Here is a 15,540-nt window from a genome sequence, read left to right as displayed (position 1 = left end):
TCCTGCCTATGATCCTTAGCTGTGTGTGCTCATGGACAGCCTCAGTTCCTTACCAATACTATGTGTAGCATTTATTGCAAACAGAGCTATAATTAGGAATTTTTGCTTTTGGATCAAAAACAGCAAATTGTGCCCCAAAGCAAATGATATAAATTAGCTCTCATTGAATTGGGGGTGAATAGGTAACTGGGGAGAGGATATTGCCCTGTAGGAGGGATGCAGGACACTGGCATGAAGCTCCTAGGGAGGCCATAAGTACTAAGAATGTAACTTCCTATTTTAATTATTCTTATTTTTTAAGTTGTTTCTATGATACTGAAGAGCTAATGACACCTTCCAAATTCAGCATCTTGAGACAGAGACCATCAACCTGTCCTAGTTTCAGTGGGACTTAAATTGAGATTTTATAGATAGATAGATAGATAGATAGATAGACAGATAGATAGATATAGATATATGTAAGGCACTTTGCAAAACTCAAAACATTATTTAATGTTGATTATTAAGGTGGAAAGAGTTGGCCTGGCAGTCAAAGGACATGAAATTGTGTTTTTCATGCAATTTTGGACAAGTCTCTTTCTCTCTCTCAGCCTTAGCTGAAAATTATTGGACCAGATGAAACTTAAGGTCCCTTCTAGCTCTGATATTCTTTGACTAACCTCTCTGAGCCTGGGTTTCCTTATTTGTAAAATGGGGAGAATAATGCTAAGTATCCAAACAAAATGTTTTGTAAATCTTGACATGCTATCTTAATAGAATTACTTTTAAATAAAACAACTTTTTATTTGTGAAATTTAAGCTGCTATCCAATAGGCAAAATCAAGTTCATTGAAATCTAGGTGAATTTAAATAAGAGCAATCAACAGCCATTCCTATTTCTGCTTCCAAAGTATTAAGGAATCATTTGATGTGTTACTGCTTCCAAAACACAAACTCTTTAATGGAATAATCCTGGGCACAAGGAATAAATATTTATTATTATAAATATTATTATGAATAAATATTTATTGGCTCTAACCCAGACTCTACTAGAGGAATTGTTTGATGTTAAGAGATATCAGACTAGGCCAATGACTAATAACAAATTGGAAAATTAACACTCTTTCAGATTCTTGATGTCAAGCTATAGAAAATCACATTTACATTTGTTTGACTGCAGTGGGAAAATGTGGAGCAGCTGGGTGGGACATTGGGCTTAAAATCAAAGACTCCTCTTCTTGAGTTCAAATCTGACTTCTGAGATTGATTAGCTGTGTGATCCTAGGCAAGTCACTTAACCTTGTTTGCTTCTATTTCCTCATCTTCAAAATGAGCTCGAGAAAGAAATGGCAAACTACTCCACAGTATCTGCCAGGAAAATCCCAAATGGGGTCACAAATAATCAAAGATAACTGAAAATGACTAAACAACAACAATAATACTGGGAAAATATAAGAGACTAAATCTAAATGCTCTTGGAATCTCTCCTGAGTCATTATATTCTAGTAATGACTAGTCTTGGCTTAACAGAAAAGACCAAATAATAATCCAATTTCAGTTCAAACTAAATTGAAAACCAATCTCCTATTTAGATTGGTACGATCCCCTAGAACATGTTGCTCCTCGAGTTCCATAGTGTCTAGAAATTCTTCTTTCCACTCAAAATGTTCAGGACCAGAAGTATCCCACTAACCTTCTGTGTTTTTCCCCAAACTACCCATAGGTACTTTGAGTCTATCCTGGACCTTCTTCCCTTTTTTCCCCTGTATTTTCTTTCCTAGTAATCTTATTTGCTTTCGTAGGTTCAATAATCATTTCAAAAAGGTGACTCTCACATCAAAAATTCAGCCTTCATTTCTCTTCTAAATTTCAGTCCTATAGCATTATCTCTTGGATATTCTAAATGACCCATTGGCATCTAAAAACCAACAAGTCCAAAACAGAACCCATTATGTTTTTCTGTAAATCCTATTCCACAGTTTCCTGTTATGTGGAAGCTACTGCCACCTTTCTAGTCAATAAGGGTCACCATCTTATAGCTATTATAGAGACTTCCCTCTCCCTTGGTGCCCATATGCAATCAACTGCTAACTGTTAATTCAATTTCCAGGTCTCAATTTCCATTCTCATAGACGTTCTCCCAGCCAAGATCCTCATCACCTCAGACCTAGACTATGATCATTTCTCCTACTTGATTTTCCTGCTTCCAGTTTCTCCTTTTTCCAATCTACCATTTTCTTCACAACTGCCAATCATGCTCCTGCCCAAAAACGTCTAGTGACTTTCTAGCCTTGTTTCTTATTACTTTATTTCATGGAATCTATAATCTAGCTAAACGGCATTATTATTTGTCAAATATAACAGTCTTTCTCCTGCTTCTAACCCCCATGCCCAGAAATCTACTTCTTTCTCAACTCCACCTCTTACAGACCCTTCTCTCCTTTCAAGACAGCATGGATGTTACCTCCTCCATAAAGTCTTTCCTCATTCCTTCTGTGATCAAAGCATCTTGTATATACTTATCTGTGTAACTATTATATTTTCCCACTGATACGCAAGCTTCTTGAGAGCCCATATGGTTCTGTTTATATCTTTCTGTTCTAACAGAGTACCTCCCAATCAGTAGAGAATAAATATTTCTTGAATGGAGAATCCAGTGTTTTCTCCAATAGACCATTCAAAGCACTAATATGCTGGAAGAGCACTTTACATACCTATTAGACTCAGGATGCTGTCCAAGGCATTGAGTGTATCTTGGATGGCAAACCCTGCATTTTGGGCTCTGGTATTAGCCCCTTGCGCTTCCTGAATCACCTGAAGAGCAGAAAACATGGATGACTTAGGGAGGTGGTTAATGGGCTGATTTCACAAGCTCTTTCACAAGTCAGCCTCTGGAAACTTACCCTCTGCACAGCATCCCCATCCTGACCAAACTCCAGCTCCTTCCTTCCAAGCTCTCCTTCCACATCCCGGATCCCGCTGCTCAGAGTGGCCATTCCCTTCTCAAGTGCCAAGGCTGCATCTGCTGTTGTGTTTGCGTCTAAGTTCAATCTCCCTATCTCCTGGGAGGAGAAATGGAGCCATGGATGAGAGGGGAGTTATTCACAAGGCAAGAAAACAACCCCGAGATGAATTAGGAAGACAAACAGCTGCAGCTGACCCTTGAAGACATGAACTAGATCTGCTGAGAAAGGCCGGTTTTGGGAACACATCCATCCCCAGGCTTGGTTTCAAACAAGTCACTTTGGGGTCTGTCAAGGACTGGAAGGGTGTCAACAACATGACTGTGTTCCTGTCTCAGCTTGACCGTTAATGGAACAATAAACATGTTGGGGAAACGATGGGAAAACAGAAAAGAAGGAAAACAAATCTACATTTCTCTGTGTCCTGCTGCCTGATTCCTTTGGGATGCCTCTTGGGTTTCAGTGGGGAGTCAGATCTGCTTCATCTTGGAGGCTAATATGAGCTAATATAATCTAGGAGCTATTACCTCTGTACAGAAGTCTAGCTCAACATCAGTCAGATCAATAAGCACTTGGGAAAAGCACTGAACTACAGCGGACCCGGTGCCAGGTGCTATAGAAGGAAAATTATATTTATATGGTCTTTGCTCATGACATAGCTTTGGATATTGTTTCCATAGGTAACACAACCTGGAAAGAGATGGATCACAATCTCTTCCTAATAGAAGACCTAGTACAGCTAAATAGTGTAGAGGTCAAGAGCTCTGAGTGGGTGAGTGGAAGGGATCTCTGCTCCCTGTCTGTCTCTGTATCTCTCTCTCTCTCTCTCTCTCTTTCTCTCCCTGTCTCTATCTCTGTCTCTGTCTGACTCTTCCTGTGTCTCTATGTCTCTGTCTCTGTATCTCTTTGTCTCTCTCTGAATCTCTCTGTCTCTCTCTCCCTGTCTCTGTGTCTGTCCATCTCTCTTTCCCCCCTCTATCTCTATTTCTCTCTGTCTCTCTTACCACTTGATGAAATAAGGGCTTAAATGACCACCATCTCCTCCTGGTAAGAGATTAAACATGAGAGATAAGCTCCCAGTTGGAATCTCAAGTTCTGAAATCAAGACAGCCATATAACTCTCATCTAGATAAATTATACCTGCTTGAATGCCTGGAACTAGAATCCCATGTGTATAAAACCAATGTGAGAATCTTTTGGGTCCAATCCTATTGAGGAAAGGGACATGAGGAAAGGGACACAAATGATGTCCTTTCTGTCAGAGCTGGTGACGAGCCTGTCTCTCCCCCAAGAAGAGGTCAGCCACATGGACATGGGCTAGACAAGGTCTCAATTTCATTTAGGAGCCCAAATGGGGCAGACCCAACTTCCTCTCCCATCCTTCTCCAGGGTCCCTGCCCCCCTCTCCCCTGCCCAGAATATCAATAACTCACCTGCTCAATATTATCAGCGATCTCTAGCGCCTCTCCTGCCATGCTCTTTGCCCGCCTGGCATCTGCAGCAGCACTGCCCAGGGCCCTCTCTGCCTGCCCTGTTTTGTCATCGGCCTCTGCAACCATCTGACTGATAAAGGGGAGTCTCCTCATAGCATTTTCTGCTTCTGTTTTCCGATCCTCGACCTGCAGATCAAATTCTGAGATGGGAGAAGAGAGTTCCCTGAGTCCAAGGGATTACTAATGATTTAATGGAAGAGTCTAAAAATCAGGGGACACAATTTCTTTTTTTTTTTCTTTTTTTTAAAATATAGCTTTTTATTGACAGAACATATGCATGGGTAATTTTTCAGCATTGACAATTGCAAAACCTTTTGTTCCAATTTTTCCCCTCCTTCCCCCCACCCTCCCACAGATGGCAGGTAGATCAATATATGTTAAGTATGTTAAAGTATATGTTAAATACAATATATGCATACATAGGAGACACAATTAAAGAAATATTTTCTTTGAGACCTAAACTCCTTTTTGTTAGGATTTTTTTTTAATTTCTGAGGCAGTCGTCCCTCAGGTTGGAGCTGATATTTCAAAATAAATCAAATGTATTGTTTTAGTTTCTCTAAACATTCAAACAGCTCCCATCTACCCACCTACCTGCATTCAAAAGGGACAACTGAGGCAAATAATTGGCTCTACCCAAGGCCACACAGGTTGTGAACAGACAAAAGTTTAGAATTTATAACTCTAAATACTTGAAACTTATATTCCTGAGCCTCCTTGCTAAGAAACAAAGGGAGACGTCATGGTAGAGTATATACAGAACTGGTTTCAGAAATAGGAAGACCTGAGTTCAAATACCACCAGACACACATTGATCATGTAAACCTGGGCAAATCACCTGATCTCTAAGTGCCCCAAACAAACTTCTAAGACTATGAGTGGGTTCTGATCTGCAATGATAAAGATTGTTCAATCAATCCATGAAAAAGCATTTATAAGGGCTAATTCTTTTTGTACAGCAAAACAACGTTTTGGTCATGTATACTTATTGTGTATCTAATTTATATTTTAATATATTTAACATCTACTGGTCATCCTGCCATCTGGGGGAGGGGGTGGGGGGGTAAGAGGTGAAAAATTGGAACAAGAGGTTTGGCAATTGTTAATGCTGTAAAGTTACCCATGTATATATCCTGTAAATAAAAGGCTATTAAATAAAAAAAATAAATTTAAAAAAAAAAAAGGGCTAATAGTGTATACTCATGAAGCTACAGGACAGGTCTGAATAAAAAAAAATAGGTGGGAGAAAGAACAGGTGGGCTTGGGTGGGAAAGGAGTAATTGGTAGAGAATCTAAATAAAGGAGCTTCTGGGAAGGTTTTTCTTTTCTCTGGTTGAACAATAATTTCCTACTGTTTCCCATGCTAATGAAGCAGGCTAACGGCATCACCAGGGAGCAATGGTAGCTATTTCTGGGAACAGTAACAAGCATTTTCTACCGTGACAAATTAGACCCAACTCTAGTTCCAGCAAAGATAAAGAATTCAGAAACAGCAGGGCTCAATAGATAGAGTGCTGGACCTGGGGTCTGTCAAACCTGGCTGGAATCCTTACTCTGATATTATATATGCAGCCTTGAACATCCTTCCTCATCTGTAAAAAGGGAATAATGGTACCTAGAGTATACACTCTCAAGACGCAGATTTGATGATGTATGTAAAAAAAAAACTTAGCAAATCTATGTAGATATTAACTATTATAATTTTGATTAGATTAATAATGACTCAGAGACTCTGTAATAGAACTGTCTATTTCTGACACAGGCTGGACAAATAGGGTTAAGGGACTTGCCCAGGTCCACGTGGCTATTAAGCATCTGAAGCTACATTTGAACTCAGATCCTCCTGACGCCAGGGCCAGAGTCACTTAGCTGCCAGGTTGTTGTTTAAGAGTGGACACAGCTGTTGCAAATCTGCTTTAGAAAAGAGAGTTTTTTTATACCAATAAAATCATGGTTCTGGATTTAAAAAAAAAAATTAAAGACTCACCCCTAAGGTTTTTTAAAATGCTCTCCACTTCATAAAAAGTTGCATTGCCCATGCTCAGGGCCTCCTGGGCTCTGCTCTTAGCAAGATTGGCACGGGAAAGCAGCTGATCCGATTTCTGTAAATAGTCAGGTACAACCTAGATTAGAGGCACCCTAGAAGCGCATTCCGACCAAACAAAATTAACCCGGACGCATTTCTCTTTCATGATAACAGAATGCCATAATTCACTGCACAGGAACACGAAAACAGATGAAATCTCCCACTCTCTGGGAAAGGACAAAACACTGGATGGCTCGAAGACACAGACGCGGGGACAAAACAAAATCAGTCAGGTTTTGAAAACCTCATCTTGCAAATTATTAAATAAAATCTCGCTATTAAGGGTAAAGGCTGGGGAGTGTTATTTCTCCTTATCAGAATATGAAGAAGTTTTTAAAAATGGTCTGAAGACTCCTTTGTGCTTTCTATCATTGTTGTATATCTGTGTTTTTGATGTACTTAAGATTTGAGGTATTTAAAGAATACTATTTCCTCTATTTCCTTTCTAATACCACTCTATTTTGGACATTTAAGAATCAATAGCTAACTAGATAATGAACTTATTGCCCTTAACTTTTCCTTTATTGATTCATGATACATTTATTAAAATATAATAAATTATCATAGGCTGTCAAACTCCAGTTTTCTCTAATAAAGCTGTATTTGTCTTTCAAATAAATAAAATCCCACAAATTTAAACCCCTAGCACAGCTAGTGGACAGATTCCCAAACTAAATGTCAAAAGGCCCAGATTCTATTCCCAAATCTGGATACTGACTCATTGGGTAGTTCTAGGTGACTAACATTATGATTATGTTTGTCCCCCAGCCTAGATACAAGTAGGCTCAATTTCAAAACATCTTTAGATAGAAATCTGAGTCAAAAAAAGCCATTGTGCTGCTGATGGGTCATTTGGTCCATATTTGTTTGGGATTTGGTATCAGAAGCCTGGGTTCAAATCCTGACTCTATCACTCACTAGCTATATGCCAGTTTAGGGAAGTCATTCAAGGCTCTCTGAGTCTCAGTTTCATCTGTAAAATGGGGATAATAAATCAGATTTGAATGACTTTATTAAGCAATGCTGTCATGAATAAAGCCTGGTATACCTTATAGTGATATATATATATATATATATATATATATATATATAATAAAGACTGTTTAGAGAATAAATTAAATAAAGACTTACCCTTAAGGTTTTTAAAAATGTTCTCACCCAAAATGCTCATAAATCATTCTCAGTGGAAGTGACGTACCTGTCTCTCCTTCTCTCCATCCTGCAAAAGCTGCTCTGTTTCTTTCTCCCAGTTTCCCAGGTGATCTTGCAAATTCTTGTATTCCGTTATGTGCCTTGTTACCAGACTAGACAGAGAGTCAGCTTTCTGTCTGATTCTCTTTGTTTCCATCTGAAATCACAGGGACATCAAGAAACCTTACTTTCCTGCTAGAGGAAAGAAGTCATTCTGTAGGACAGAGACATAGGTAATGCAGAGTTGGGGGATAGAGAAAGCTATGAACCCAAAGTGACATGAATTTAAATCTGGCTCCAGATAATTATTAGATATGTAATTCTGAGCAAATCATTTAATCACTGCCTGCCTCAGTTTCCTCAGTTGTAAAATGGGGATTATTACAGCACCTCCCTCCCAGAGTCCCAGATAATATTTGGGTAGCACAGTACCTGACACAGGGTGGGTACTTAATAAATACTTCTTTCCCCCCTGCTCTTCCCCCTATGACAAGGACCAGTCTGTAGGACCTTGCAAAGACGTGACTGTCTAGAAATAGGAGCAATATACAAAAGGAGTGAAAAAGCTAAGAGTAAGCACTGGCCCCAGGGCAAAGAAAAGTGGGCTCCAAAAACATCAGAGAAACTTTCCATCTTCTTGGGTTCTTCATATAAATCTGTGCCTGTGCCAAAATCACCAAGTCACTGTTTTTGTTTGTTTGATGTCTATGTTTATAGCTCCTTAGAGGACCTCCCGGGGAAAAATGTAAGAGAAAGGAGCAGATAGATTAGGGGGAGGGAAGGTGGACCCCAAGCAAAGATTGCAGGAAGAATAGACTTTTTCTGAAGCAAACAAGCTTTGCAAGCCATCTCTTAGGTCAAATAGAAGCAACCCTTTTTTAGTTAGGATACAGGAAAAATTAAACCTTCCCTAGTAATTAATTTGCCACAGTTCCCACTGGTCCCTGGGATCTGGGAAAAGGGCGGCCACTGTATCAGACACTGTGAAATTATAATGACCAGTTTTGGCCCCTAAGAAGAGATATGAGAAGCCAGGTGGAATCATGTGGCTGTGGAGCATTGCATAGAGTGTCAGATTTTTTCCATGGGTAGATTAGTTTTGTTGAACTATTCTCCCCCCCTCCCCTTTTTTTTTTTTTAATTCTTTGTTATGAGGGCTGGTTTTCTGGGAAAGAGAGTAAGAAAGGATGGATCAGAAAATGAAGGTGAAATATTTTTTAAAAAGATAACAATGCTTCTTGTTTTCTCATTTTTTCTTTTTTGATTTGATTTTTCTTGTGCAGCATGATAAATGTAGAAATATGTATAAGAGAATTGTATATGTTTATCATATATTGAATTACTTGCTGTTTGGGGAGGGGTTGGGGGAAGGGAGGGAGAAAAATTTGGAAGACAAGATTTTGCAAGGGTGAATGTTGAGAAGTATTTTGAAAATAAAAAGCTATTATTAAAAAAAAAAGCAATAATTGCCTTTCTATATATTCTCACTGCTTAGCATACTCTGTTGCACATTGTTGTTTGTTATTTATTCATTTCTGTCATGTTTAATTCTTCATGATTCCATTTGGGGTTCTCTTAGCCAAGACACTGGAGTGGTTTTCCTTTTTCTTCTGCAGTTTATTTTATAGATAAGGAAACTGAGGTAAATAGGATGAAAGTGACTTGCTCAGTGTCACCCAGTCAGTTTGTCAACTGGTAGTAAAAATTTATTTTATTTATTCTAAAAATGCTTGTTGGCTGTTGACTGTTGATAAAACTTTATTTTATTTATTTTTAAAAATGCTTGGTGATTGTTGACTGTCAGTGAAAATTTATTTTATTTATTTTAAAAATGCTTGTTGGCTGTTGATTGTCTATAAAATTTTATTTTATTTATTTTTTAAATGCTTGTTGATTGTTGACTGTCAGTGAAAACTTATTTTATTTATTTTTTAAAATGCTTGGTGATTGTTGACTGTCAGTGAAAATTTATTTTATTTATTTTTTAAATGCTTGTTGATTGTTGACTGTCAGTGAAAACTTATTTTATTTATTTTAAAAATGCTTGTTGGCTGTTGACTGTCAATAAAACTTTATTTTATTTTTTTAAATACTTGTTGATTGTTGACCAACAGTAAAAATTTATTTTTTTGAAAAATCAGCTTTTAAGTTCACAATTTGCCACTTCTAAGAGATCAAGGCTTTGTCATGTCTTTCTCAAAATTTTGTTCATACAAGGTAGATTGAAAAAAGAGCATCCTTTGGACTTGAGGGAATATACACTAGGGGAATGGCATCCCCAGAAGATGAGAAGAAGAGCTGTGTGTTTCTGCTGTTTGCTGCCTCCAGTTTGTGCCTGGGGTCCCTCTCACCTGGAAAGCCTGGTTAGTGATCTGGGGATATTGAGGCATGGAGTTCAGGAGCCTCAGGCTCTGCTGGTAGGATCTCTCTGTTTCAGCGTCAGCTTGACCGGTCTCCCTCTGCAACTGCTGGGCCAGGGATTTAGCTTCTTCAAATCTACAGAAAGAGACCATCAGGAGAATTTGCAATGGATAGAACTCTAGCTTTGGAATCAAGATAATCAGAATTCAAATCCTGCCTCAGACACTTACCAGCTATGTGAATGGACAAGTTATATCCTTTCCGTCAGCCTCGATTTCCCTAAATGGATATAATATAGCACTTATATCCCAGGGTTTTTTAATAAGGTTTTTATAAGGATCAAGTAAGGTAATATTTGTTTGGGGTTTTTTTGTGTATTTTTGTTTTTAGGGTTTTGTTTTCTTTTTTGAATGATGCAATTTGGGGTTAAGTGACTTGCCCAGGATCACACAGCTAGGAAATGTTAAGTGTCTGAGGTCAGATTTGAACTGAGGTCCTCCTGACTTCAGGGCTGGTGCTCTATCCAGTAAAGTAATATTTGTAAAAGTGCTTTCCAAACTTTAAAGAGCTATATCAATGTTACTGTTAACTACTATACACAAGAGTTTTATTATTATCTCATCTAGAAAGAATCAGACTTGCTAGGTTCTCATAAAAAAAAAAAGTCTTCCCTTTTTCTCTATCCCTGTCCCTTCCAATAATTGGTATAGTGAATTCAAACTTACTTTCCCATAAGCCCCTGTACCACAGAGCTATCCACATTGCTGCTTCCTACTCCTTCAATCACAGCTTTGCGAACCAGTTCCAAGGCTTGGTCAGAATAATCCCTGGTTTCCCCAGCCAGTCGTTCCATCTCATTAGCCGACTTTACATGACTGAAAGGTAAGAATTTGAAATCCCATTAGAGTTCTCATAAACAAAGGTTGAAACATTTGCCTTCTTCCTTTTGATCTTTCATGGAAATCAAAGGAAAGGGAATGGCAGAGCAGACTAGCCTTAGAAAGATAAGTAGAAAAGTGAATAACTACCTCAGAGTAGATATAATAGAGCATCCTTTAAATAACAGAAACAGGTGTATCATAAGCATCATAACAAGAGTGCTACTTGAATCATCTAACTAGGAAATAATGACATAAATAAAACTACAATAGGATTTAGATGATATCATTATGTGGTTTTCTAAATTCAGTAGGTACCTGCAGAGATCTGTACATGAAGTTTAATGGCCCCCCTTCTGTTTGAATCTGATACCAGTATTCTGGAGAACAATCGTAAAATGAAGAATCAAGAAATTTCCCCTCTTGGCAGTATCATATGTATGTATGAAAATATCTGATTTCAAGATCTTTCATTATTCAATAGTTAAAACCTGAGGACTTGTACTCAATGCCTTGTTTTAAATGATAGAAATTGCCATCTAACAGACTCATCCAACATAGCCATCAAGAACCCAGTTCATCACAATGAGCATCCCAGGAGGGCTTTGGGGAAAACACACACACAAGAAGAAGATGGGAATATTATCTACTATCCAGATTGTGAGATGGAATTAGAAAATGAGCCCACAAAACTCATCTATTCTTGGAGAGATACCACAAATGGACACATTAGGCCCAGAACTGAGCAGCAGGAGAATGGACTGGATTGCCTTTGAGAAATTGCAAATAAGTTTGATGACCTCAAACTTCTCCCTAATACAAAGGCCCAGCTTGTAAATTCTAATAGTCTACTAGTATTATTGTATGGTTGTTAATCCTAAAGTCTCTAATTAGACATGAGTATTCCTCAGAGGATTATGAAGAAGTATATAATGTACTTAAGTTAACTACAAATAAGAAATAAGGAAATACTAAGAAGATTCGTAGTCTATTTACTATTCAAATAAAGAGAAGATAGGTTGGGGATGTATCAACAATGAGGGATGAAGTAGGGATAGCTCAGGTCCTCTTCCAGCATACTTGCAAAACTAAGTCAAAGTGAGGCAAGTTGTTCATCCTTTCCAATTGAGTGTCTCCTATAGGGCAAATTTGTAGGAGAATATGCACAAGAGAGTGATGGACTAGACAGGGGCGGGATTGGAGGGAACATTGACAATGGAGAGATCATGGATCCATCATAGTATTTTTAAAAGGTTCAATGAGCTCCTAAATGTCATACAGTTAGACACAGAGGCAGACTCTAAACCCAGGACAATGCAGCATGCTAGATGAGAATAACAACAATATACTATGTCCTGTTTCTTGAATACAGTAGGTATTAATAAAAGTTTGCTAAATGAGTGAAAGTCACAGATCCCTTCAACATACAGAAATATTGATTCTGTATAATCTCTCTAAAGTGAGTGATTTCCTCCAACTCAAGGCTCTTTTTTATACCAAGAAGCTTCTCACGATGTCTCTGCCAGATTATTTTTTTCTCCCGTTAGTCCACTCCTAAACTGGGCCTGACTCCAAAGAAACCTTTGTCAACAAAATCATCCCAGATGTTCTTCCTGCCCTTCCCCCCAAAAGCCGAGTGAAGTTTTGCAGGGATAGCTCACCCTGTAGAAGTCCAAACCAGCCCCCTTGGACTGACTCAGCTCCATAGGAGATCAACTGAGTTTCCCCCCACCTGTTGAGCATCACACTAAGACTCTGAGAAGGACTCTCAAAAGCTGCAGGAGCCCTGCCATATGTTTTCCAGCAGTCATCAGGCCCCTGTCAAGCTTGTCTGATTGTAGGGTTGGCCCCCAACCAGACTGCCTGGTCATTACTTGTTGATACTTGTTCCTGGGCTTAGTTGGAATAGAGCATTTGAGTCCCCTCAGGCTACAGAGAGTTCTTTCCCAAAAGCTCATTCATTCCAATTCCAGGTGGCCCCAGGAGCTGGGCCCTGCAAGTACATAACCCACGAGTCACACTTGGAGCAGCTGGGAACAAAATGCTCCCAGCCTTTATCCCAGAACCGTTCCTTATAAAAGGAAACATCTGTAGGTTGCACTACCACTGGGACGCTTAATCTGGGGTCTGTGAACTTTTTAAACACTTTCATAACTATTTCAATAGAATTAGCTTTCTTTGTAATCCTAAATATTTTAATATATTCATTTAAAGACATTGTTCTGAAATGGGGATCATTGGTTTTATCAGATTGTCAAAGATATCTATGATCCAAAAAAAAAAAAAGGTAAGAACTCCTACATTATTGTATATCTGAAGAACTCCAGCCCTTTAAAAAACAACAACAACAACAACAACAACAAAAACCCCAAGCATTCAGATCCACAAAGAGGCAGGTGGATGGTTGTTCAGTCCAGGACAAGATCGACCAGAGAGCCCTTGTGGTTAAATCTCCAGTTTGGGTGAGTCAGCCTCCAGGTTAATACCTCCAAATGTGACTCACCTGTCTGCTAAACTCCAGGCTTCTTGGGCTAGTGTTTTAAAGCTGTTTGGTCCTTCATACTGGTCTGAAGGTGGAATATTCTGGAGGGAAGAATAGAAAGGTCTTATGTTCTACCATTTAACCATTCTACCACAGAAACGAGGAATCTGACTCTAGCATCATTCCAGTTGGTGCTATTCCATCCTTATGGCACAGGGTATATCTCCATATCTCAACTTGACCCAGTCAATCCGAATTCCCTAACACAGCATCTGATCCTTGATCCTTGTGTTTCCCATCTCCCCACCACTGCCTCCTTCCCTCAGATCAAATAACATAATTCAATTGATCCTATCCTGCCTCTACAGAATTGGATGTGTACCTCAATTCCTCAAGGGTCTGTGATTTTGACAATATAGTAGTCAAACCTAGTAATGAGCCTCTTAAAAATCAGCTAGGTCGGCCCCCAAATAATTGACATCACAGTTCATCAATTGATCCTGGACTCAAGCCTTTCCATCTTTGTCTGGTCCACTTCAGCTTGCATTCATCTGCCATTGTCTTTGAGAATCCACAATCACTACCCTACCACAACGAATCACATTGGAGAACTCTAGTGGAACATTAATCTGGGTTTGCCTCTTGCAGAGAAAAGCACAAAACCCTCATCAGAACAATTTTCACAATTCCACTGTCTTATTTGACCAACTTTTTGGACCAAGCAGAAAGAAGGGAGAGGAGGTAGAAGCTCAGCATGGAGAGTGAAATAAGAGGGGTTACAGAATAGTAAAGAATCTGGGATCTGATGGAGAAAAAAGAACCCAAAAGGTAGGGATGGAAGGCTTATAAGAAAGAAAATTCCAAGGCTGAGAGATGACAGGAAAAAACTCAGAGCAAAGATTAGAAAGGATCGGGGAAGACGTGGAAGTGGTCAAGTGAATAAAGTTGGGTCTTCTACTGAGAAGCTCACCTACAAGCCTCAGAACACAGATGAACTTACAGTATTGCTTAGGGATGTTTTGCTTTCCTCCAAACTCAATCTCATCTTGGCAATCAGTCTCCGGGTATCCTGGACTTGGCTTTGATACTGATTCCCCAAGGCCAGCATTCTGTTCGCCATCATCTTCAGTTCATCCAGTCGTGATTGGTAATTGGTCTCTTGGGCCCTTGCCTTATCCAGGCGGAGCTTCAGGGACCTACTGGAGCCTGGACATATATAAAGGGACAGAGTAACTCATTCCTGGGTTGGTCATTATGAAATCAGTAGGCTTAACAAAGAGAAGTTCATTAGGATAATAGGATTACAAAAGATACAAATGTCCTCTGATTATCGTGCTTGCATACTGGGTCAAAAAGGCCTTAACAGTTCTTCATTTTCCAAAGAGGATCATGAGATCATAGATTCAAACACATTTTATGCATGAGAAAACTGAGGCCCTCTGAGGTTAAGTAATTTGCCAATGATCAATAAATCAACAAGTGTTTATTTATTATTGCAACATGGGAGACCCTGGTCATACCCCCAAAAAAAGTAATAATCCCTGCCCTCAAGGAACTTATATTCTTTAGAGAGATTACTCTGTAGTTTCTGTAGAAACTATACTATGTATACACTCAGAGAATAGATTTGTATAGAAGAAATACAAAATAAATATCAAGTAATTAGAAAAGAACACTAGCAGCAGGGAAAGAGACAGGTCAGGAGAATAGAAAGTAATACTTGAGTTATATCTTGAAGGAAGAGACCAATTCTGTGAGGTAGAGGTAAAGCAGAAGTGCCTTCCAGAGGCTAGGGATGGCCAGAATTGGAAGAAGGCAGATCATGTGTGAGAAAAAGAGAGAGGGTCACTTTGACTGGACCACTGGCCATGGTACTTAGGGTAGTACTTAGGTTAGAGCCATATTGTAAAGAATTTTAAATGCCCGAGAGAAGGGTTTGTGCCAGAGTCAATAGGGAGCCATTGTAGTTTATTGAGGAGGGGAGTAACATGGTCAGATCTAGAGTTAAGGACAAACACATCATTAAAATTACCTAAGAAGCAAATGGCAGAGCTGAAATTTGAATCCAGATCTGTGGTTCCAAATTCAGCCCATTTTACAGGGGACT

At 39.0% G+C, this 15,540-nt stretch overlaps 1 protein-coding gene across 2 annotated transcripts in view; it reads right to left on the bottom strand.

Annotated features, from left to right (window-relative positions):
- The window catches only part of LAMC2 (laminin subunit gamma 2), an 80,650-nt gene that overhangs the window by 4,571 nt on the left and 60,539 nt on the right, over positions 1 to 15,540 (bottom strand). For both annotated transcript variants that reach the window (XM_031937019.1, XM_012547720.3), the window contains 9 exons: positions 14,434 to 14,639; positions 13,455 to 13,534; positions 10,799 to 10,948; positions 10,064 to 10,208; positions 7,720 to 7,869; positions 6,423 to 6,537; positions 4,376 to 4,575; positions 2,883 to 3,041; positions 2,694 to 2,793 (listed from right to left, as the gene is read on the bottom strand). In XM_031937019.1, coding sequence (XP_031792879.1) covers positions 2,694 to 2,793; positions 2,883 to 3,041; positions 4,376 to 4,575; positions 6,423 to 6,537; positions 7,720 to 7,869; positions 10,064 to 10,208; positions 10,799 to 10,948; positions 13,455 to 13,534; positions 14,434 to 14,639 — 1,305 coding nt within the window. The remainder of the gene's footprint in view (positions 1 to 2,693; positions 2,794 to 2,882; positions 3,042 to 4,375; positions 4,576 to 6,422; positions 6,538 to 7,719; positions 7,870 to 10,063; positions 10,209 to 10,798; positions 10,949 to 13,454; positions 13,535 to 14,433; positions 14,640 to 15,540) is intronic.

The sequence above is a fragment of the Sarcophilus harrisii genome, chromosome 4, assembly GCF_902635505.1.
Source record: "Sarcophilus harrisii chromosome 4, mSarHar1.11, whole genome shotgun sequence".
NCBI lineage: Eukaryota > Metazoa > Chordata > Mammalia > Dasyuromorphia > Dasyuridae > Sarcophilus > Sarcophilus harrisii.
This window is presented reverse-complemented; position numbering and strand designations above follow the sequence as displayed.